The 22,672-nt window shown below is 40.1% G+C and overlaps 1 protein-coding gene across 2 annotated transcripts in view; it reads right to left on the minus strand.

Moving 5' to 3' along the window:
* Positions 1-5,144: 5,144 nt before the first annotated feature.
* The window catches only part of LOC137188651 (NLR family CARD domain-containing protein 3-like), a 38,476-nt gene continuing 20,948 nt past the window's right edge, over positions 5,145-22,672 (minus strand). The window contains exons 1-12 of one of the 2 annotated variants that reach the window (XM_067598239.1): positions 18,874-18,942; positions 14,809-14,962; positions 14,434-14,535; positions 14,209-14,334; positions 14,006-14,125; positions 11,812-11,890; positions 11,422-11,650; positions 9,472-11,272; positions 9,179-9,352; positions 8,515-8,688; positions 7,424-7,470; positions 5,145-7,269 (exon numbers count right to left, since the gene is read on the minus strand). In XM_067598239.1, the coding sequence (XP_067454340.1) occupies positions 6,725-7,269; positions 7,424-7,470; positions 8,515-8,688; positions 9,179-9,352; positions 9,472-11,272; positions 11,422-11,650; positions 11,812-11,890; positions 14,006-14,125; positions 14,209-14,334; positions 14,434-14,522 (3,384 nt within the window). In that variant the 5' untranslated portion in view covers positions 14,523-14,535; positions 14,809-14,962; positions 18,874-18,942 and the 3' untranslated portion in view covers positions 5,145-6,724. Of the gene's footprint in view, positions 7,270-7,423; positions 7,471-8,514; positions 8,689-9,178; positions 9,353-9,471; positions 11,273-11,421; positions 11,651-11,811; positions 11,891-14,005; positions 14,126-14,208; positions 14,335-14,433; positions 14,536-14,808; positions 14,963-18,873; positions 18,943-22,672 lie in introns of those variants that run through there. The other variant, XM_067598238.1, reaches the window with a different exon arrangement.

Below are 22,672 nucleotides of genomic sequence, written 5' to 3' on the forward strand. Positions count from 1 at the left end.
CCTGCTGCTCCACAGTAAAGGCAGAGGTTGACCTTACGGCGATGCTCCTTCTCCTCTGGGGTGAGGGAGGTGCATCCCAGCTGCATAGGCTCAGGATCCCCTGTCTGCAGAGCTGAAGAGGAGGCAGAGTTGGCTGCGACGGCACCCCCATGGGAGCGGGACGGCAGAGGGCGATGGCCTCCCCCTTGACGCTTCTCTCATCACCGGGCCTGGATGCGGAGGTCGATGCGGGTGGCCAACTCAACCACCCCATCCAACGTGGTGGGCAGGTCATGGGAAACCAGTTCATCCTTGATGTAGTCGGCCAACCCGTTGAGGAATGCGTCGCAGAGGGCCAAGTAGTTCCACTTGCTTCGGCTGGCTCTGGTGCGAAAGTCTATGGAATAGTCTGCCACTGTTCTCTCACCCTGTTTCAGTCCAATCAGACCTCCGATTGCCTCAGGACCACAGGTATCCAAGCCAAACACCTTGCGAAGCTCTGTGGCGAACAGGTCAAAGGAAGCACAGGCTGGTGACCGTCTCTCCCACTCGGCTGTCCCCCATAACCGAGCTCTGCCCGTCAGATGGTTGATGACGAATGCAACCTTCGCTCCCTCAGTGGCGAAGGTGCGGGGCTACAGAGCAAACAGGAGAGAGCAGTTGGTGAGGAAAGTGCCACAGGTCTCTCGGTCACCCTCGTACCGCTCCGGGATTCCCACCTGGGGCTCAGGGGCATCCACGGGTGGCAAAGGGGCTGGAGCAAGTGCAGGAGCGGTAGCAGGCGGAGCAGGAGGAGAAGCAGCCCCGGAGGCTTGAGGGGCTTGGGTTAGCAGGGCTGTTAACTGCTGCAGCTGTCCGGCTAACATTGTTAGCGCCTGCTCATGGGCTGCTGCTGCCTGTTTGGTTTCAGTCACAGCTGCTGTCATCATGGCCTCATGCTGCTGAAGGACGCCTTCAATCCTTTCAAGGCGACTCAGCGGTGGATCCATAATTGGTCAGATTGTACTGTAACGGGTATAGAATGGACCCAATAGCAGCACAAATGACACTGGTATAAATTTTGCAGTCTTTATTTCACACAATGTCAAGGCAATAGTAGCACGGTTGGAGAAACACAGTTCTAATGAGTATGGCTCCACCGGAAATTGAACCCTGATCTTCCACTCCCACAGCGGACAAAGACCAGGGAACAGGCAGGCAGAACTCAGAGTCAGGGACAGAAGGCTGGTGGGTTTACCTGGGCAGAGACGAGGAGCGATGGTCGAAGACAAGCTGATCAGGAACCAGGAAGGCAGTCCAGTGATGAAGGCAAGATGACTTAGCATAGTAGCATAGGCAATCTGACAAAGAGGGAGTGGGCCGAGGCAGCTTATATACTGGCTTGATTGCAGATGAGGAGCAGGTGGGAGCGCCAGGTGAAAGTGGTTGAACTAATGAGGGGTGTGGCAGAGCAGAGAGTGAGACTGAATGATTGGATAATTCCCACAGCAACAGGTGAGGGGGAGAGCAGACTCTGACAGATAACTTAGTGCTGATGTTTTTAAATGTTCCATCATGTGAGTTCTGAGTAGTTTGCTGTTATTTCCTTATTTGAAAACATTTTAACTCATTTACAGTTTATGAAAATTACTTTTTCTGTGGAAGTGAGCAAACGTCAATTTTATTCAGAAAGTGTCTGAACCCTCAAACAGCACGAAGAAATGAGGACAGAAGAGGAAAATGTGTGAAAGTCAGGTTTGTCCTCACTAAACTTAAAACTCATCTTTGTGCCTTAACCTTCAATTAGTTTCCTTTAATTGAGTCCTTCATGAGCTTGTACTGTGCGGCAGGTCGGTTTCTGTCTCAGTGAATTTACAAAGCGCTGTCCTGCTGATCAGATTATTGATTATTGTAACTGTCCTGATAAACATTGCATCTCTTCTGTTTGTTCCACAAACACATGAGCGTCCAAGCTGTGAGCTCCTCTCTCTTCTCTCTTCCTGTCCTCTCTTGTCTCTCAGGCGTCTCTTGCTGGACCAGAACCCATCCTGGACCTGCTCTGCTTCCCTGCTGTCGCTGCCATTTCTTGAGGTTTTGGATCTGGTTCTCCATCCTGCAGGAGTTCAGCCTCACCGCGTGTCTCTCTCTCTGAATGATGTTTTTATCCTTCTTTCTCCTGTGTGAATAATGTCTTTTCTTGTCTCTTCTCTCATGTATGTCATGGTGTGATGTGAGTCTCCTCTGTGCGCATGTGTAGTCTGTCTTCCTGCCACGTCTCCATGATGATGACGGTCGCGTGGTTCAGGTCCTATTCTGCTCTGGTGGCACCTGAAAGCTGCTCTTCATCCTCTTCATCGCATTTTTTATATATATTATAAATCCATTATAATGTTGTTTCCATGCTGTATTCTGTAATTTGTCTTTCTGGTTCTGTTCTGTACACACAACATCTACTGCACTGTTGGTATGGGTAGGAGTGCGTTTGGTTATTAATAATAATTGATAATTATCCTAGATAATTATGAATTATGAAATCAAAACATTATTAATATCAATCAATAATTCAGGCACCAACTGTTGGCGTCTTGCACTCACCCAATTCCGTGAAAAACGCACGTGTCTGATGGCGGATAACAAGGGACGAGTCCCACGTTATTTGACCATCAGATGTGGAAAAAGATGTCGGTGCGTGTATGTGTGTGTGCGGGCATGTGTATGTGTGTGTTAGTCAAAAGAGAGGGAGGAGAAAGGAGTGAAAGTGATCGTGGGGGGAGAGAAGCGGTTCCTTTGTCCACAGAGAGCGTGCGTGCAGACGGCAGTCTGTGGCGCACGTTTCTGATCGACAAAGCAACTTACTTTCTCACTCGCGGTAGCACAAACACAGCAGTAGTCCCGAGCAGGACAAAAACAAAACAGTCTAGCGTGGTGAACAAAACTAATCAGGCAGCAACTTTAAACACTCCTCAGTGTAAAGCAGAACAAATGGACTCGGCAATCCGTCAATGCACACAACAGAAATAGCAATACAGCTTAAAAAGCTAAAAGCTAACAAAACAACAACAGCACTGAAGCTAAAGGTAATACACAAACTAACACTGCCTCTGCCCAGAATTAAGCCTCTTACTTGGTCGCTTCAGAAAGCGAGCAGGGTGTGTGTTAAGTCTGTCTTTCGGTCCGGCTCAGTTCCTCGGCTCAGATGCTAACAGTGCCGCTTCATGGCAAGCTGGTCCTCGGCAGCGTGGCGGAGGAAAACAGCAGAGTCGACTCAGTTGAAGAAGAGCGGGGCAGAGAAGTTCGTCTTCCTGAAGAAAATCCGTTTCTTCCTTCTGCAGGATGTGAGAGCGCTGGTTGCAAGAGCGGTCTTTCTTGGATCCAGGGATGGTGTTCGGGTGAACACGGGTGAGGTCTCGTCTCGTCCAGTGAGGGGGGAGTCTTCCGATCGGTGGGGGAGACACGTGCACGGTGATACTTCCGTTAGTCAAGCTGACTCACAGAGGGACAGAAGTTCCCCCTGACTCAGTTGACATGGAAAGGCGCGTTCTTCAGAGTGAGTTCACTTTTTAAAGGGGCAGTGATGTCACGGCTGTTTCATCATGACGCTCCTCTGTACAGGAGCGTCTCTGCCGATGAGGGTTTGTTTAGACCGTTTCCTGTTAAGCACCTAGGTGTGAACTTGCAAAGCATCACTGGAAATGGAGTTTGTGAGCAGCATCTTGGTGCTGTTTCATTGTCTCAGGACAAAGGAAAAGAGGCGGCCTCATGGTCAGGCCTCAGGGTTTACATGTAGGCCTTCTTTGTGTGACCCAATTATTGAGGCCCAACAGCACCTCTGTCCGTCCTGGGGGAGGGATCCTTCTCTGTTGCTCTTCCTGAGGTTTCTTCCTGTTTTCCTATTAAATGTTTTTAGGGAGTTTCTCCTTATTCAGGGGCCTAAGGACAGGATTGTGTTGCTGTACAGACTGTAAAGCCCCCTGAGGCTAATTTGTGATTTGTGATATTCAGCTTTACAGATAAAACTGATTTGACTCACAAAGAGACAAACAAGAGAAAAGCAGATTATGGAAGCAAAATATATTTTAATATCATCCTTCATGTACATGAAAGTTTCCAGAACAATCAGGAGAGAAACAGCTTTATAGAATAATGTACAACATATAAATACTGAATATACACACACCATCATCAAACCAGTCTGTCCACTGTTAGATTCATACTGGGACCAGTTAGACTGTGTTATGGGAGGACTGGTGGACACACCTTCTACTTTTCCTCCACATGTCAGAGAGAAACACTCAACTGTTTCATGATTCACTACATTTTATTTCTCAGAGCTTCAACATATTGTTGAATGCAGGACTTTTACTTGTAAAGGAGTATTTGATGATAGTTTTACTACTTTTACTAAAGTAAAGGATGCATTTTATTTCTTCCACCTCTGAACATATAAACTGTGTGAAACTGAAGTGTTGGAGGAACAGAAACATGAGCGTCTGCTGCCACCTGCTGTTCACTCACAGCATCACATCCTGTCAGAGGAGGAGCTGTTTGCTTCACTCACACTTTAAAACATGAGAACAGGGACATTTAGGCTTTAAATAGAAGAAGAACATTAGAAATATCACATGATTTATTTTTAGACTTTGATTATGTATCTCACAATGTGTCTATACAACATGAATCCAATCTATCTTTGACTTTCATAAAACGGATGATTTTTGTTATAAAATCTGACCAATAAACACGAACTGATCATTTTTGAGTCACTCTGACAAAAACCCCAAAAAGTCAGTTGTGCCGTCACAGACTGTCTGAACTTTAAAGATCCTCCACACATGTTTTAAGAATATAAAAATACTCTGCTTGGCATAATAATGTGTGTCTGATGTTGGTTTTCCATGAAAAAGATGAGTTTATTAGTTAAAAATTCTCAAAATGACATCTCATCCTTCATTAAACATCCAGAATCTGTAAATATGCAAATATCTTTAGTTTGCAGTTGAACTACTTCACTGTAAAGTCCATTCTCAGTGTTTGTGCTCTGGAGGTTTCAAGTTTCCACATCACACTTGTGTAAGTCGCATACTGGACCACGATTGGCTCCAAACTGGTTGTGACGTCATCAATCCTGCAGGTGTTAAACTGAGATTTAAGGTGAGCTCAGAGAAACAGAGAAGAAGAACAATATGTTTGAGTGGAGGAGACTTTAATGAACTCAAGTGTTTGATGTTTTGAATCAAATCAACATAAATCAACAGGAGTCAAAGTGCATTTTGTGTTGTGAAAAGTTCATCAAGTGCTCTGAAATTACAGGTTGAAAATAACATTTGATGAAATGTTTATCAAAATGTTATTCAAACAAAAAAATGAAACTGTGATCCTCTCAACACATTTCTCAACAGATCTTACTCTTCTTTTACACATTTTAAACTGATTATATATTGTGACTGTCTCTCTCAGGAGTAAACACCTGTCCATGCATCCAACTGGATTCTTCTGTTGGATTGTTTCCTTGGTTACGTGTTCATTTTGCTTCATTGTTTGTTTGTAATATATTATTTTGGTGTATATGTTCAGGGCTGTAGCCAGAATTTCAGAAATACCCACAATACAACAACATAAATAATATGTATCATTATTTAGATTTTATTCATGTAATTATCCAATTATATACTATATTTTGTACATTTTATTAAACATGAAGGACTAAATGTTTCAAAATGCCCTCCACATTGCCGGGAATTAATCATGGTGGAGAAATACACAATCCATTCAAATGTTATTTAAATAGGAATTTAAAAGAATTAAATAAAAACATAGTAGATAGTAAAAAGTATTTACAGATAGACCTCATTAACATCTTGGATCATAAAGCTGATTATGAGGATTTGTGTGTATCTATAGAAAAAATAGAGGAAATACAAAAGTGACTTGCAATTATACAAAATAATACAAAATAACAATAATTGCTATGGTGATAATAATAATACCAAAGTGGAATCAATTTATAGTGAATACTTAAATGAATATTTACACAGGAACTGAAACCAATGACATAAAACCTCCTTTCAATACAAACTATTTTCCATAAATCAGGATGAATTAACCAAAAGAATAAACAGTGACACCTGCTGGCTTTGATCACACATGACAGCTGAGTGCTGATGATGCACAACTTATTTAGAAACAGTCAATGAAGAACAGCTGTCAGACTGAATGTGAGCTAAACACAATAACTGACACTTTAAACAGTCCTGAAACTGTGTGAATTCTATTTACAATTCAGAATCTCATAATTAGCATAATTCCAATATGATATGAACGCAGCATATAAGCAGCCACACTCCAGCTGCTGAGCCTCAGCCTTCACCATTAGAGGTGTTCATTTAACCAGCCAATAGGAGGCCTGTTGTTCTGACCATCATTTGTCATGTGATCTCTAAATAAGTGAAGGAATCAGGTAACACAGTTACTATGAAACTACTAGAAGAACTACAACGAAACATTGTGAAGATCCCATTCCCATTATCCCATTACAGTTCAAGCCTTTCTAATACACTAACAACAGAAAACAACAACAACTGGACTCAGTTTATCATTTGATTAATTTTACAAGCAAACTGTCAATCATGTGGAAACCATGTTTACATTTACAAGCAGTGAGAGATCATGTTGGTACTAAATACCATCAGCTGTGTGTGATCCTGTACAGACTGAACTATCTGGTCAGCAGTGAGATCGTTTCTTTAACAGGGGGAGACTCTTCCTCCTACAGACCACACAGAGACACTGAGGAACCAGACCAGAACCCAAACCCAGCATACAGAGGCTGAGTGAATGTGGTGTTGAAGGTGTGGAGATGGATCAGTGTGTCAGAGGAGACTCTGTAGAAGGACAGAGTGCCAGCAGGACAGTCCACATACACTGCTACTCTGTTAGAGACAGAGGAGGAGGAGGAGGAGGTGATGGAGGAGATGGATGTTACTCTCTTATTGTGACGGACAGAGTAACCATCATCATAGCAGCTCAGACACCAGGACTGATGATTTCTTCCAAACACACAGTCATCACTGTCTCCTTTCCTTCTGATTCCTCTGTAAGTCACTGATATACGAACTCTTCCTCTCCACTCGACCTCCCAATAACAGCGACCAGTCAGATCATTCCTACATAACAGCTGTCCCCAGTGATCAAATCTGTCTGGATGATCAGGATATGACTGAACCTCCTCCACATATGTCACCTTCCTGTTGTTGTCAGACAGTTTGAGGTTTCTGTTTGCCGTGTTTGGATCCAGTGTGAGTTGACAGAAATCTGATGAAGAGAACGAGACACAATACAGCTGCAGTTATTGATCTATCATCTGTTTGATGATGACATCATCTTCATCCTCAGTAGGATGTGAATGAGTGATGTCACAGTTTGAAGTTTGCTTTGTTTTCGTGAATGAAATGAAAAACACACTTACACTTCCTCAGACCTGGTGTCAACCATGGGACTCCAGCAGGCTGCAGCCTGAAAGGAGGAGGGGGGTCAGAGCAGCACGTTCTCTTTCAGCATGCAAACATGGACATGATATTACTGCTGCTCCATTATGGCAAAAACCATAATCACGATTATTTAACATGATTACTCATTAACTCTGGAAACATTGTGCATTTCTTGAACTTAAAAAAAAACTTGTCTTTTTAACAGTGGATTTCCTTGAACAATAACAGATGCAGACCAGGGTTAGATGCTAGACTTTTCTGACGGCCAACATGTCCGTTAATATTCCAGAATTCCGGCCATATAGAACAACTAGCGGACATATGTTTAAATAGCCATAGAATATCCTACATTTAAATGGTAATAAAGCACAAAAACACAAACTATGATCCAACAAATGTATTTTAGTCAGCAGAATTAATTCTTCACAAACTTGTGAACTGAGCATATTGGCTACAACAGTAAAATAAAAACAAATAGCCTTGCTGTTGGTAATTTAATGCAGCCATGTTGGCAGCCTGCAGCTGCAGCTCCACCACCTCCACTTGCCGTTGTCTCCCAGAGCCGCCTCTCACTGGGGCCGTACGGGGAAAGTTAAACCTCCTACTGATCAATTACATGTTGATGGAGGAGACTGACAGGGTTGAAGGAGCAGGTCTGATGGAGGTTAGTAATCAAGAAGAAAGCCAGTGGGAGTTGTTTAAGCTTTCAGTTAAAATTAAGACTGAATTTTATGACACAGGCCTATTACTCATACTAGGCATAAACTAGTCAAAATGATTTAATGACAGTTTTAGTTTTAGAGGTTCACACATCAAACATCAGTCTGTGTATCAATAACATATGTAGGACCTGCAACTTATCTAAGAGAGAGGAGATAACATTCCTTGACTTCAATACCTTTGTTTGATCTGTGCCTGAGTAACTATGTAACTACGGAGTAATTACACTGCATGTTGCGGGCTGTAATCTAAAGCTTCCCTTTTTCTTTTCAGACTCAGCAGTTTGTTTTCTGAACAGATGACAGGACTGTTTAAACTGATTCACGCTAATGAACCTGTTCACCTGTACCTGAGATTGTCCAGTTTCCAGTGTGGATCCTCCAGTCCAGCAGACAGCAGCTTCTCTCCTGAAGCTCCTGGACAATTGTAGCTCAGATCCAGCTCTCTCAGATGGGAAGGGTTGGAGCTCAGAGCTGAGGCCAGAGAAGCACAGCCTTCCTCTGTGATCAGACATCCTGACAGCCTGTAGACACACAAAACAACAACACATGTCATATGATCTGAGATCACACACACTGATGAGTTTTAAGTTTGTTTTAAAGAAACAAGAATTAATTGGTGGTTAACCACGTAAAAGCTGGGGTTCACTGTCATATCACCATGGCGAGCAAAAAATCACTATCATCCCAGCACAGGTACTGCTCTGAAATTAAAAGAAATTGTAACTGTTAAAAATCTATTCACTGAATAACTGTCTGTGTGTGTTTTACTTTAGGCCAGTTACACAGTTCTTCATTCAGTTTTGGATCTTAAAACTCCTCTCTGGTATTTCAGGTTCCAACAGCAGAGACAGAACAAAACTAATAAAAATATATAAATAGATAATTATTCACAAAGTAAAAACAAACAACTGGTCTGAAAATAACTTGGATAGAGAAAAGTCCAGGTGTTTATCTACTCATATAAATCACAATTTAAATGGTTATCAGTTGAACAGACTGATGAATCCTGACCTGAGAGTTTTCAGAGAACAGTGTGGACTCTCCAGTCCAGCAGATAACAGCTTCATTCCTGAATCCCGCAAGTTGTTGTTACTCAGATCTAGCTCTCTCAGACTACAGGACTGGGAGTCGAGAACTGAGGACAGAGCTGCACAGCTTCTCTCTGACAGGTTACAGCCACTTAGTCTGAGAAATACATTTGGAAAAAATATTTAATGAAACATTTATTTTTCTCTCCTCTTGAAAAAATCTCTTTGAATATCTTTTTAATAAATGAATCAATAAATAACTATCTGTGTACTTACAGAGCTTTCTTTGAGACTTTGACCACTTGTATCAGCCTCAGAAGTGCCTCCTCTGAAGCAGTGTATTTCTTCAGGTCAAACACGTCCAGATCTGTTTCTGATGACAGTAAGATGAAGACCAGAGCTGACCACTGAGCAGGAGACAGTTTATCTGTGGAGAGACTTCCTGAATTCAGGTACTGTTGGATCTCCTCCACTAGAGAACAATCATTCAGTTCATTCAGGCAGTGGAACAGATTGATGCTTCTCTCTGTAGACTGATTCTCACTGACCTTCATCTTGATGTACTCGACTGTTTCCTGATTGGTCTGTGAGCTACTTCCTGTATGTGTGAGCAGACCTCGGAGGAGAGTCTGATTGGTCTGCAGTGAAAGACCCAGGAGGAAGCGAAGAAACAAATCCAGGTGTCCATTTGGACTTTGCAAGGCCTTGTCCACAGCTCTCTGGTAGAAATGTGTCTCTGCAAATTTGTCTTTTCTTGTTTCAGACTTTTGGGATGTTGTTTGTTTTTTTAACAGCAGATTGACTCCAGACTTGATGAATGTCAGATGGACATGAAGAGCAGCCAGAAACTCCTGAACGCTCAGATGGATGAAGCAGAACATCTTGTCCTGGTACAGCCCTCTCTCCTCTTTAAAGACCTGTGTGAACACTCCTGAGTACACTGAGGCTGCTCTGATATCAATGCCACACTCTGTCAGGTCTGATTCATAGAAGATCAGGTTGCCTTTCTGCAGCTGCTCAAAAGCCAGTTTTCCCAGAGACTCAATCATCTTCCTGCTCTCTGGACTCCAGTGTGGGTCTGTCTCAGCTCCTCCATCATACTTGACCTTCTTCAGTTTGGACTGAACCACCAGGAAGTGGATGTACATCTCAGTCAGGGTCTTGGGCAGCTTTCCTCCCTCTCTGCTTTTCAACACATCCTCCAAAACTGTAGCAGTGATCCAGCAGAAGACTGGAATGTGGCACATGATGTGGAGGCTTTGTGATCTCTTGATGTGGGAGATGATTCTGCTGGCCCTCTCCTCATCTCTGAATCTCTTCCAGAAGTACTCCTCCTTCTGTGGGTCAGTGAACCCTCTGACCTCTGTCACCATGTCAACACACTCAGGAGGGATCTGATTGGCTGCTGCAGGGCGTGTGGTTATCCACAGGCGAGCAGAGGGAAGCAGTTTCCCCCTGATGAGGTTTGTCAGCAGCACATCCACTGAGGTGGACTCTGTAACATCAGTCAGGATCTCATTGTTGTGGAAGTCCAGAGGAAGTCGACATTCATCCAGACCGTCAAAGATGAACACAACCTGGAACTCTTCAAACCTGCAGATTCCTACTTCTTTGGTTTCAGCAAAGAAGTGATAAACAAGTTCCATCAAGCTGTACTTTTTCTCTTTCAGCACATTCAGCTCTCTGAAAGTGAATGGAAATGTGAAGTGTATGTCCTGGTTGGCTTTGTCTTCAGCCCAGTCCAGAGTGAACTTCTGTGTTAAGACTGTTTTCCCAATGCCAGCCACTCCCTTTGTCATCACTGTTCTGATTGGTTCATCTCTCCCAGGTAAGGCTTTAAAGATGTCTTCTTGTCTGATTGTTGTTTCTGGTCTGTCTGGTTTCCTGGACGCTGTTTCAATATGTCTGACCTCATGTTCATCATTGACCTCTGCAGTCCCTCCCTCTGTGATGTAGAGCTCTGTGTAGATCTGATTCAGAGAGGTTGGGTTTCCTGCTTTAGCAATCCCCTCAAACACACACTGGAACTTCTTCTTCAGGTTAGACTTGAGTTTATGTTGAAACATGGCAGGAGATTCTGTGTGAACAAACAGAAAATAGAATCAATGAATAAATTAGTATTAGTAAATATTTCAAAAGACTATAAACATATTTTCCTCCATCTCTTGAGACATCATTAATGTCTCATTTATTCAGCATGTTAAATTTTTATAGAAATCCTCTTACTGTTCTGCAGACGGTCAGCCAGCTCCTCTTGCTTCATTCTCCTCAGGAAGTGCAGTGTGATCTTCTGAAATGCCTCTCTGCTGCTCCTCTTCTGCTCTTCCTCCTCACTGTCCAACACCTTCTCATCTTCCCTCTGACTCTCTAAGCATTCTGGGTAATCTGAACTCAGAACCTTCTGAATCTTCTTCAGCTCGTTCTTCACAAAGGTGATGATGTTCTCCTCCAGCAGCTGGAACAGAATACTATATGAATGACACAATCAAACTCCAATCATGAAGCAAACATCAGACCCATGTTGGACTGACTGACAATCCACTGGTCTACAAAGTGCAGCATGGAGATGATTCTGAACAGAATGGATGTAAAAGTAGTTGTTGTACATGTACAGACCATAAAAATGGAGTCCAGGTGTGTTTGATGCTGCTGGGCAGACTGACCACTGGGAACCTCTGAGCTCTCCTGGTCCACTCTGTGGAGGAATCATGAAGAACGAGCTCACGTTATGTTTGTCCACACAGAGACAAACACAATCTAAAGGTCCATCAAGTGATATTTGGATGTGAACAGAGAATCAGATGACTCCCTGTAGTGGTAAAGCTTTACTAATCCTGCTGATCCCTCTGAGAATCAACAGCTCAGTCTGTTTGTAGCTTTCAGCTCAGTGTTTTGCTTCATCAGTCAGTTTGGTTTAGTCCCAACAGCTCTGAAAAACCCTCCATACAGCTCTCCCTCCCTCACTGTACACTGGTGAAGTGCCCTGGAGCAAGGCAGCTACAACCTCGAGCTGCTCCAGTGGACTTGCTCACTGTCTGCTCATATCAGACTGGTTGAACTGGGCAGCTCCCAGTATGAAAATGACATTCAGGTGTGAGAAAGTGAGAAAGAAGGCAGATGTCATGTCTGAGGTTTTTGGACGTCTCATGTTTGAGCAGGTTGAGGAGTATTTAGTCAGATACAATTTGTTGTATGAGCTTCAGTCTGGCTTTACAGCAGCAGACTCTACTGGCACCTGTCTTATTCATTTGTTTGAATTAATTAGACAAAACCTTGGTGGAGGAAATTATGCTGACTTGCAGAAAGCTTTTGACACAGTGAATCATTCTTAAATATTGTCAAAGTTACAGTGCATGATGTTTGGACGTACTGCTGTAAAATGGTTTATTTCTTACATCACAGGAAGAACTCAAGTCTGTGATGTTGAAGTGGTTCTATCAGAACCTCAGGATATTACATGTGTGGTGCTGCATGGTTCTATTTTAGGGCCTCTTTTATTTCTTATGTATATAAATGATACAACAGCTGCTGTGACATGCAAGCTGCTGCTCTATGCTGATGATTCTGCATTACTGGTATCTGGGAATGATGTCAGTGAAATTCAGAACTCTTAGTAATGAATCAGAAAGTGTGAGAGAGTGGCTGATAGATAACAAGCTTTCAATACATTTGGATAAAAATTAGTTAATCCTGTTTGGAACAAAGACGTTGTCAAGAACAAATACATTGAAAATCTTTTGTAATGGAACTGAAATTTTATTATATTATGTCTAATACTTAGGAATAATATTGGACCAGTCACTGTCCTGTGATTCTGTTGTTGCTAAAATATTATCGAAGAGTGGCAGCAAACTTAAGTTCCTGTTTCACAGACTAAGGCTCTTTTTGACTTTTCTGTTAAGAAACTTGTCATGTTCTCATTGGTTCAGCGTCAGTTTGATTCTGCCTGTCCTGATTGGTTCAGTGGTTTGACATTTAGGAACAAACTGCAGGAGATGAAAAATAATATTATTCAGTATTTATTAAATGTATCCTCTTTAACTCATATTGGTGATGAATTCAGAAGTGTAGGACTGCTGCCAGTACAGCTCAGAGTAGAACAACAGAAGCTGCTTCATATGTTCAACATTATCAATGGGTTTGCTCCTCAATACTTCACAGATAACAATGGAACATACTCAGCATGGCTATAACACCAGGGCCAGTGTGTGCTCATATAAAGTCCCTCCAGTGAATAATGTAGCCAGAAGTTCCTTTTTTTAAGCTGCTGCCGTGTTGTGGAACAGCCTCCTGTTACACATCCAGCTGTTAAAAATGAGAGGAGCTTATAGAAGTCAGGTCAGCACTTATTTATGGAACATGGTCACAGGTTTATACTGAAATCTGCAATTCCATTTTTACTTCAGCCATCAAATCGTCTTTGTTGTACTTTGTGTTTTGATGTGGGCGTTTATTATTTTATTCAATTTGTGGTGATTTAGTTTTATGTTGTATGTCTTGTGTTTTGTCTTTTAACATCTTGGGACCATGTTGGAAATAAATGTTTTCACTTTAACATGTTTTTTATGTGTGTAATGTATAAATAAATCATATTGTCACGTTTCATAATTACAGCCAAGTGCAACACCATGAATGTCTTCCAGGAGAGACTGTCTGAACATGTGATCTGTTATCTCCATATTTAAATTATTATCACGTCTCCTCCCTCTCTATGACGGCCGGTTTTTCACTGACGTGGTTGGACAACATGTTGTACAAACCAATTCTTTTCTAGCATAACCCATAACGTTTACTGTCAGTTACAGCTTACATCTGATCAGCAGATGGACGTCCTTCTTTAAAATCACAGAAAATGTCCCTCGACCAGTTGCTCTTAAAGGACAGACAGCTGGGTTCAGGTCCAGGAGAGTCTGGTCTCTGCTGCTGGATCCTGAAACAACAACAGCTCTGATAAATGTGCATGTTGGATAGAAATTAAAAGTAAGTTCAGTTTTTGCAGCTTTACATTCTTACCTTCCATCAGCAGGTTGTCCAGGTTTAAAATGTGTAGGTTCATACACGGACAAGTCACTCTTCATGGACAGACAGCTGGGTCCAGGTCCAGGTTCAGCAGAGTCTGGTCTGTGCTGCTTCTTTGTTCTTCAACACAACACACACACAGAGCTTTGAGTGTGAATAATGACGGTGGAGTGATGTGAGTGGAGAACAGTGATGGACAGTTAGAGATCCTCATTTCACCTCTGAGCTTTGGTCTGGCTGTCATGTTCCCCACACAGAGAGCTTTTAGAGGGAGGGACTCCCTCCTCTCTGTCCTCACACTGATCCATAGCAGAGAAACACCTTCACACAAACACAACAACAAGCTCATTCATTACAACAAGCTGCACATCACACCAGCACTGCAGTTACAACGATGTCATTCTTGATTCAACCACCAGATGGCATCAAAGTAAGACATTATTCTTCATTTCCACTGAGGTTTGATGTTTAATGTTTTACTTTCAGAAGCTTCCAGTTCTCTGTTGGCTTTTCATTTACCACTATAGAGCACATTTAATGGAGATGAGCTGCTGGTGGAGTCAGCTGTGTGGCAGAAGAAATAAAAATGCTCACCAGGTGAATTCAGATCCACATCCAGTCACAGAGTCTTTGTAGCTTCACCTGCAGAGGAAACACAGAGAGAGAAACTGCTGCTGATTCTCCTTCATCAGTCCTTCATCATCAGTCTGAGGATTCTGGTTTTCTATGGAGTCATTTGTTCTTCTTGCTGTTTTAATTAGAGATTGTACTGAATGACACTTTATTGATTAATAACAGTTAAGCAGCATATCACACTCAGAGGCCTGACATGTATTTCATCTGATGATTTAGTGAATATACATAAAGATACTGATGCAACAATTTTCACAAATATCAGTGGAGACAAAACTTGTGAAGTTTGTCAGACACTAAACGTGTTCTCTCTCTTTTATCCCCGAGGAGATTAGAAGGAGCCACAAGATCACATGAATGTTTGTATTTCAGAGCATCAACGCATCATATTTTTATCTACACTCATCTTTATTTATGGTTCTGTTATAGTTGCTACAGCTGTGTTATATTCTATTTGATCTTGTGGGAATGTTGTCTGTCAATCAGTGTTAGATTATAAAGATCAAAGTACAGACGTTTCCATGATTTGTGGTTGAATTAATGGAGTATCATCATCATCATCATCATCATCATCATCATCATCATCATCTACAGTAAAGATTAAAACAGGCAGAATAAGAGAGAACAATCTGTCTGACTCAACACTAAATGCAGTTCTGTACAGCAGAACAAAGATCTTCCTGTGATGAGGCATCACATTGTAGTTTAAACTCCATCATTATTCCACAAACAGAGTTTACTGTGTTTTGATGACAGTGATTCACTTTGTAGTTTATATAATGTAACATTGATTTTATATTGATATAGTATAAAGATACTGAATGAAGGTTTGGCAGCAACGTAAACTTTAGTTTCTATTGCTGCAGCTCTTAGCTTGGTTAAAATACTGAATATCATCAATGAAAAGATGTTTTCAACAGTTTGTCTGTGATATAGTTTAGAAAGATTTCGGAATATATTATTTTATGACTTTTTATTACCTGTTAATCACTAACCATACCCCCTGTGAAACAAAGTCTCCCTCACTACCAGCATGTTACTGGTTATTAAACCATGCACCAGTTTAAAGGTGACTGAATGGGGCGACCCTTCATACTGACACTAAACTTCTCTGACAATGAATAAAATGTTTTACACAAACAAACTCAAGACTGTTTGAAACTGTTTGAGTTCATTTTATGTCAAACTGTCAGAACATAATCATATGACTGTGTTGAAGTGCAGTTAGTGACATGTTGAAAGCTGATAAAATGTGTATCTATCTGTTGTTGACTTGCTAGCTAGTGACAGTGTTCCTAATATAACTGCAGCACATTTTACTGTTTGATGAACAATAAATTCACTGCAGAACATCTATTAAAACATGGTTTACTTTTACTGCTCAACATTAAACACAACTAAACAGCATATTATTAATAATCTATTTCATTCATTTATGAAAAGCAGCAGCATCATACATTGAGCCTTTAACACTCAGTGTCAGCTGTGTATTTGTTTGAGTCTCATTTATTATTATTGATGCACATATTACATGTTATATGCAGGTAATTTTTCAGAGTGACAACAGACAGTGAAAGGTCGACTGTTGGAATTAGTGTTAAAATAGTGCAGACGTGGAACAATGGGTGGCACAGGGGTAACATTCATTAAGACCTGCATTATTGTCTCTTATGCTGTGAAATACACCCAGTGATGGAGGAAACTCAACTACAGTCAAATACAACAGTTGTTGAAACAAGTAGATTGAAGGTCATTTGTTAGGTTTGTGATGTCACTATTCTTCAGCCAGCACATGGTCTCAGTTGGGTGTTGTGTGTTAGCAGTGACCCACGCTGACACAGTTCTATAGCAGCTAGTTTAACTGAGATGCTAACATCCAGCATTTCACTCAAACTGAACAGAGCAAACACTGACAGGCATCTTTTATTCTCCCTCTAAATGTTCTTGTTGCTGCATCATCTGTAGATTCTCTTTACATCATAGATGCTTTCCAAGCTAGCAGCATACGAGCTGTCTGAAGTGTGTTTACATCCTGTAAATGTTGTTAATGGAACTTTAGTAAACTACAAATTGATTAACGATCATTTAATGTCTGTATACATCATAACAGTGGGGTTATGAAAGTTGAGGGGCATTCACAGCTTTTATTTTATCTGCTTCTCTCCAGATATTTCCCAGTCTAGAGCAGAGGTTCCTGCGCAGCCTCACCTCAACGTCTTCTCCAAGACGCAGCATGGAAACAGGAAGAGGGCATTTAATGATTCTTGGTACAAAGACAATACATGGTTAGAGTATTCCATTAGTAAAGATCAAAGTATGCATTTTATGTGCATTGTAATGCTCATTGTTTGAACCTTGTGATCGTGGATAATGTCAAGTCAGTCTCCGAGGCTGATCGCTTTTTTTCACAAGTTCCCTCTGTGTCCAGAATGTAAAGTCACATAGTTCATGCTGTTTAAAGCTAAATGTCAAAGGAGTATGTTGCTTTAGATGTCATAGTTCTAGGAGTAATGTGTGTTTAGCATTTAATATAAGTTAGAATTAGCTGTAGTTTGTATTGTGTATTAAAGCTAGACCACAGTAATGTTACTGTTTATTATTGAGCTTAAAAAGGGCTCAGATGGTTGTAGCTGTGGCAGTTAACCTGTGAGAACCGGTTGCTCACTCTCTGCTCTCACTAGCTTTAAATGACCTGCTGATGTTATTTTCTCCTGTTAGCTTTGAGGAGGACTTGGGATGAAGAGGGACCGCTTGTTCCCTGTGGCTGTTGGAGAGGAACTGATGGCTGCTGATACAAAACCTACTGGACAACTTTAGGTATTTAATTTCCCAATTAAAGACAATTAAAGGTAATTTGGATTCCTACTAAAAGAGACACTTTTTCTTTTTTTTTTTAAATTGAAGACAGTTTAGGTTTTACTAGTCCATTGACTCAGAAATGACTCTTTATGTTTTAAGGGCAACATAATACATTTCCATGTTGAACCTGTAATTGTTAATATTATTAAGCCAATTATTTGAAGATACTGACTTGTTACCAGGGTTCAATTTGTTTTGCATCTGTAACTATCCATTTTATTTTAATGGAAGTGTAAGTTTCCTTTCATTTCATGTCTATAAGGTATGTAAGGAAGTAGGATAAAGATACTCTGTGATTATCTGAAGTATAATAAGGATAGCTATGCTCCAGTCCAGCAGTTCATACAAATAACTGGATGTAAGTAGTAAACTGCTACCAGACTCTAAATAAATTCTGCTGAGCTGTTACACTCACATGGTTTCAGTAATTATTTTATGGTAAGCTGAAGCAGTGGTTACAACTACAGTAGAAGAAAAAAATTCTTTCATTTTGATTTGGCATGTTGAGACTGGGACAGGGCTCGAAGGCGGAGAGGTTGCTGTGCTCATGTCCCATCTCTAGACCCCCACACTTTTAAAATCGCTGCTCCACCCCTGCATTAAAGTCAGAGGAAAGGAGCTACATCACACATCTATCAGCGTCACACAGAGTCTGAAAGCTCCAGACAGATTTAACCCCTTCCTCCACCACTGCCATACACACTCTGTATGTTGTATATTAAGATATTTTTACCTGTTTTTACTTCTATGTTTGAACTTTTTATGGACTGTAACTCTATTTTTACTCAGCATGTGACCCACATGTGTTCTCTGTGTTTCTTCTTCTTGAAAATAACAAATAATGTTATTTGAACTTGAAGCTGTCACTAATACAGACAGAGCAGGTTGTTGTTTTTCTCCACAAAGAAGACAAATGTTGGAAGTTATTGATCTGTGAACACTGACTCAGTACTGTCAGCTGTTATTGGACACTTTGAACAGTGACACTAAAATGGAGGAAAACTTCCACCGTGTTGATTTGTGTTGACTGTTAGTAGAGTTCTGAACTACAGATTTCTGCTGTTTCTACTGGAACTAAACTAACAAGATGAACAAAAAACAAAGTCATTCAAGAGTCAAACAGTGAAAACTGTCACAATACAAACAGAATAAAGTTACAATAAATACCTTTAGACGGAGAAAAGAAGCTGCAACACGAGGAGAACAGAAAGAAACTAAACTTCAACAGGAAATAACCACAGAGAGAGGATGTGGTTTCACTAACAGATCAAAGGCTGTTTTTAATGTTTTTAAATCATAAAAATATCATCAGTTATAGATAATTTCGTGCTGATGTTTTTAACCCTTTCATGTATAGTGGTCACTTTCTTAGATATGCATGGGGTTTTGATGGTATAGTTGCACATCAGCCATCACAGCGGACTCTAGTGCATCATCCCATGTTTAAAAAAATGAAGTTCAAATATTTTTTTTCATGCCTAAAGGAGAATAAAAACACTAAAAATCCTGACTGAGGTTATCATAATTCATGCATGAAAGGGTTAAATGTTACATCATGTGAGTTCTGAGTAGTTTGCTGTTATTTCTTTATTTTAAAACATTTTAATTTGTTTACACTTTCTTAAAATTACTTTTTCTGTGAAAGTGAGCAAACTTCAGTTTTCTTCAGAAAGTGTCTGAACCTTCAAACAGCACGAAGAAGAAATGAGGACAGAAGAAGAAAATGTGTGAAAGTCAGGTTGGTCACAAAGAGACAAACAAGAGAAAAGCAGATTATGAAAGCAAAATATATTTTAATATCATCCTTCATGTACATGAAAGTTTCCAGAACAATCAGGAGAGAAACAGCTTTATAGAATAATGTACAACATATAAATACTGAATATACACACACCATCATCAAACCAGTCTGTCCACTGTTAGATTCATACTGGGACCAGTTAGACTGTGTTATGGGAGGACTGGTGGACACACCTTCTACTTTTCCTCCACATGTCAGAGAGAAACACTCAACTGTTTCATGATTCACTACATTTTATTTCTCAGAGCTTCAATATATTGTTGAATGCAGGACTTTTACTTGTAAAGGAGTATTTGATGATAGTTTTACTACTTTTACTAAAGTAAAGGATGCGTTTTATTTCTTCCACCTCAACATATAAACTGTGTGAAACTGAAGTGTTGGAGGAACAGAAACATGAGCGTCTGCTGCCACCTGCTGTTCACTCACAGCATCACATCCTGTCAGAGGAGCTGTTTGCTTCACTCACACTTTAAAACATGAAAACAGGAACATTTAGTCAGAATTCTGACTTTAATCTCAGAGCTCATAAATTCTTCACAGGTGGCCTTAATCATCTTCCATCAGTGAGTGTGGAGTAAACAAATAAAACATTATTCAGATATTTGAACAGATTGGTTAATGGATCAGTTTTCTTCTCACAGTCCAGGTTAATTGATTAATTATCTTACTGAATTGTTGTTATAAACAGCTGGTATTACTGACAAAATGTGATATAAAAGTTAATAAATTCATGTACATAATTGTAGGCTTTTAGATAGAGTTCTTTATTAATCCCAAAGAGAAATTTAAGTAATTAAATGTTGTCCCAACTGGTTTTCTATCATTCTTTGGCCATGAGAAAGATGTTAAATTACATTCTATATATTAAAAACATCTTAACTTTAATTTGGTTATCACTGCAGAAAGTCTGGAAATGTCTGAGATTCTCTGCTGATACCAACTTTATTTTCATGTGACCCTCATTAGAAACCAGTTCTTGAAGAAAAATCATCCAACATGGCTTCTCAGACTTGTATTTTTCAGTTTTACATCACTGGAATGTTTTTATTCTGTTTCAGTTGTGCATTAAAATTAAAATAAAACTATTTCCCCTGTAGAGTTGAGAATGAGCTCCTCACTTACAACTTTAATACACAACTTAAAAGTCATCTGTTTGGTCACATGATGTCGACTCAGAGAGGTGATGCTGAACAAACTGACTAATAAACTGTCTTTGATCTAAAACTCTGTGAGGCACTTTTACATTTTTGTGACAGTTTGAATTTGGAGGACTTCATTTCCCAGAAATCCTGAGCAGAAACAACAAAGTCAGTTACTGAAACTCACTGAAACCGAGAACAAAATGTTTGGATGTTTTTTGGATTTAAGCTCTGTTGGTTTCATCAAACTCATTTTTCCTGAAGAGATTCGAGGAAACTTCAGCACGTTGAGGATTTAAAATCTGACTCTGGATGTGGTGGAAACATCTGGAACAAGTTATTTCAGTTTGTTTTAAAATCAGATCAAACTGAAACTGTTTAAAGGGTACATTGAAGCTGCTACTTTAAAGTTTTGTTTTGCATTTTGACAGAAACATAATTTGTTGTTTTTAGGGTTAAAATGTTTAATTTTGTGTTTCATGATTCTGTTGCCAAATAAATAAAACCTCATAAAAAACTCCAGAGGTGAAGAAAGTTTTATTTTACAAAACGTCCCAATAATCCACCAACATAAAAATTCAGACATAAAACAACAAAGTTCAACACATTCAAAGTTTCTTCTGTGTGAAGATGAAAAAAGGTTTAAAGGAATAGTTCAGTATTTTAGGAATTAACGTATTTAAAAATACACAAACACCCTTTAAAGATCAGTAATGAACACATCCTATCTGTTTGTTTAATCGTTAACATTTTGACCAGATGATGGCGCTAAATGAAAACTCAGATCAAAGTTATTATTCCTCATCCTGCAGGAAACATGAAGGTGTGAAACTCATTTAACAGCAATCTGTTCAATAGTAGTTAAGATATTTCAGTCTGAACCATTTCTACATTCATGCTGCTAGCAGAAGTTATATTTTAGGACTATTTCCTGACAAACAACAGTGTATCCATCCGCTCAGGACGTTACTGAACCCGGCTGTTGTTGGTCAACAAATAGTTCCAGGATGCAACTCTCCCAAACACCTGACACTGTTGTTTTCTTCTTACAATTTTGTTTATCAACAAATTATATCAGATATGTTGTAAAGTTCCTTTAGAAATATCACATGATGTATTTTTAGACTTTGATTATGTATCTCACAGTGTGTCTGTAGAACATGAATCCAATCTATCAATCTGATCAATAAACACCATCAGAACTGATCGTTTTTGAGTCGCTCTGACAAAAACCCAAAAAAGTTTTATAGTCGATGTAAAAAATAAAAACGGACTTTAACTGACGTCAGTTGTGTCGTCACAGACTTTCTGAACTTTAAAGATCCTCCGCACGTTTTAAGAATATAAAAATACTCTGCTTGGAATAATAATGTGTGTCTGATGTCGGTTTCCCATGAAAAAAGGTTAATTTATTAGTTAAAAATTCTTCAAATGACATCTCATCCTTCATTAAACATCCAGAATGTGTAAATATTTAAATATGTTTAGTTTGCAGAGTTGAACTGCTTCACTGTAAAGTCCATTCTCAGTGTTTGTGCTCTGGAGGCTTCAAGTTTCCACATCACACTTGTGTAAGTCACATACTGGACCACGATTGGCTCCAAACTGGTTGTGACGTCATCAATCCTGCAGGTGTTAAACTGAGATTTAAGGTGAGCTCAAAGAAACAGAGAACATCCGCCCTGACAGCAGCATGATGCTCCATTAATTCGCTGAGCAATGTTTGAGATCTTTGTCAGTAAATATCACAGAGCAGAACAAGCTGCACACTCAGATGTCTGTGATCCGCTCAACACATTTCTCAACAGATCTTACTCTTCTTTTACACATTTTAAACTGAATATATTGTGACTGTCTCTCTCAGGAGTAAACACCTGTCCATGCATCCAACTGGATTCTTCTTTTGGATTGTTTCCATGGTTACGTATTCATTTTGCTCCATTGTTTGTTTGTAATACATTATTTTGGTTTATATATTCAGGGCTGTAGCCAGGATTTTAGAAATACCCACAATAGAACAACA

The sequence above is a fragment of the Thunnus thynnus genome, chromosome 9 (assembly GCF_963924715.1).
Source record: "Thunnus thynnus chromosome 9, fThuThy2.1, whole genome shotgun sequence".
In the NCBI taxonomy this organism is placed as follows: domain Eukaryota; kingdom Metazoa; phylum Chordata; class Actinopteri; order Scombriformes; family Scombridae; genus Thunnus; species Thunnus thynnus.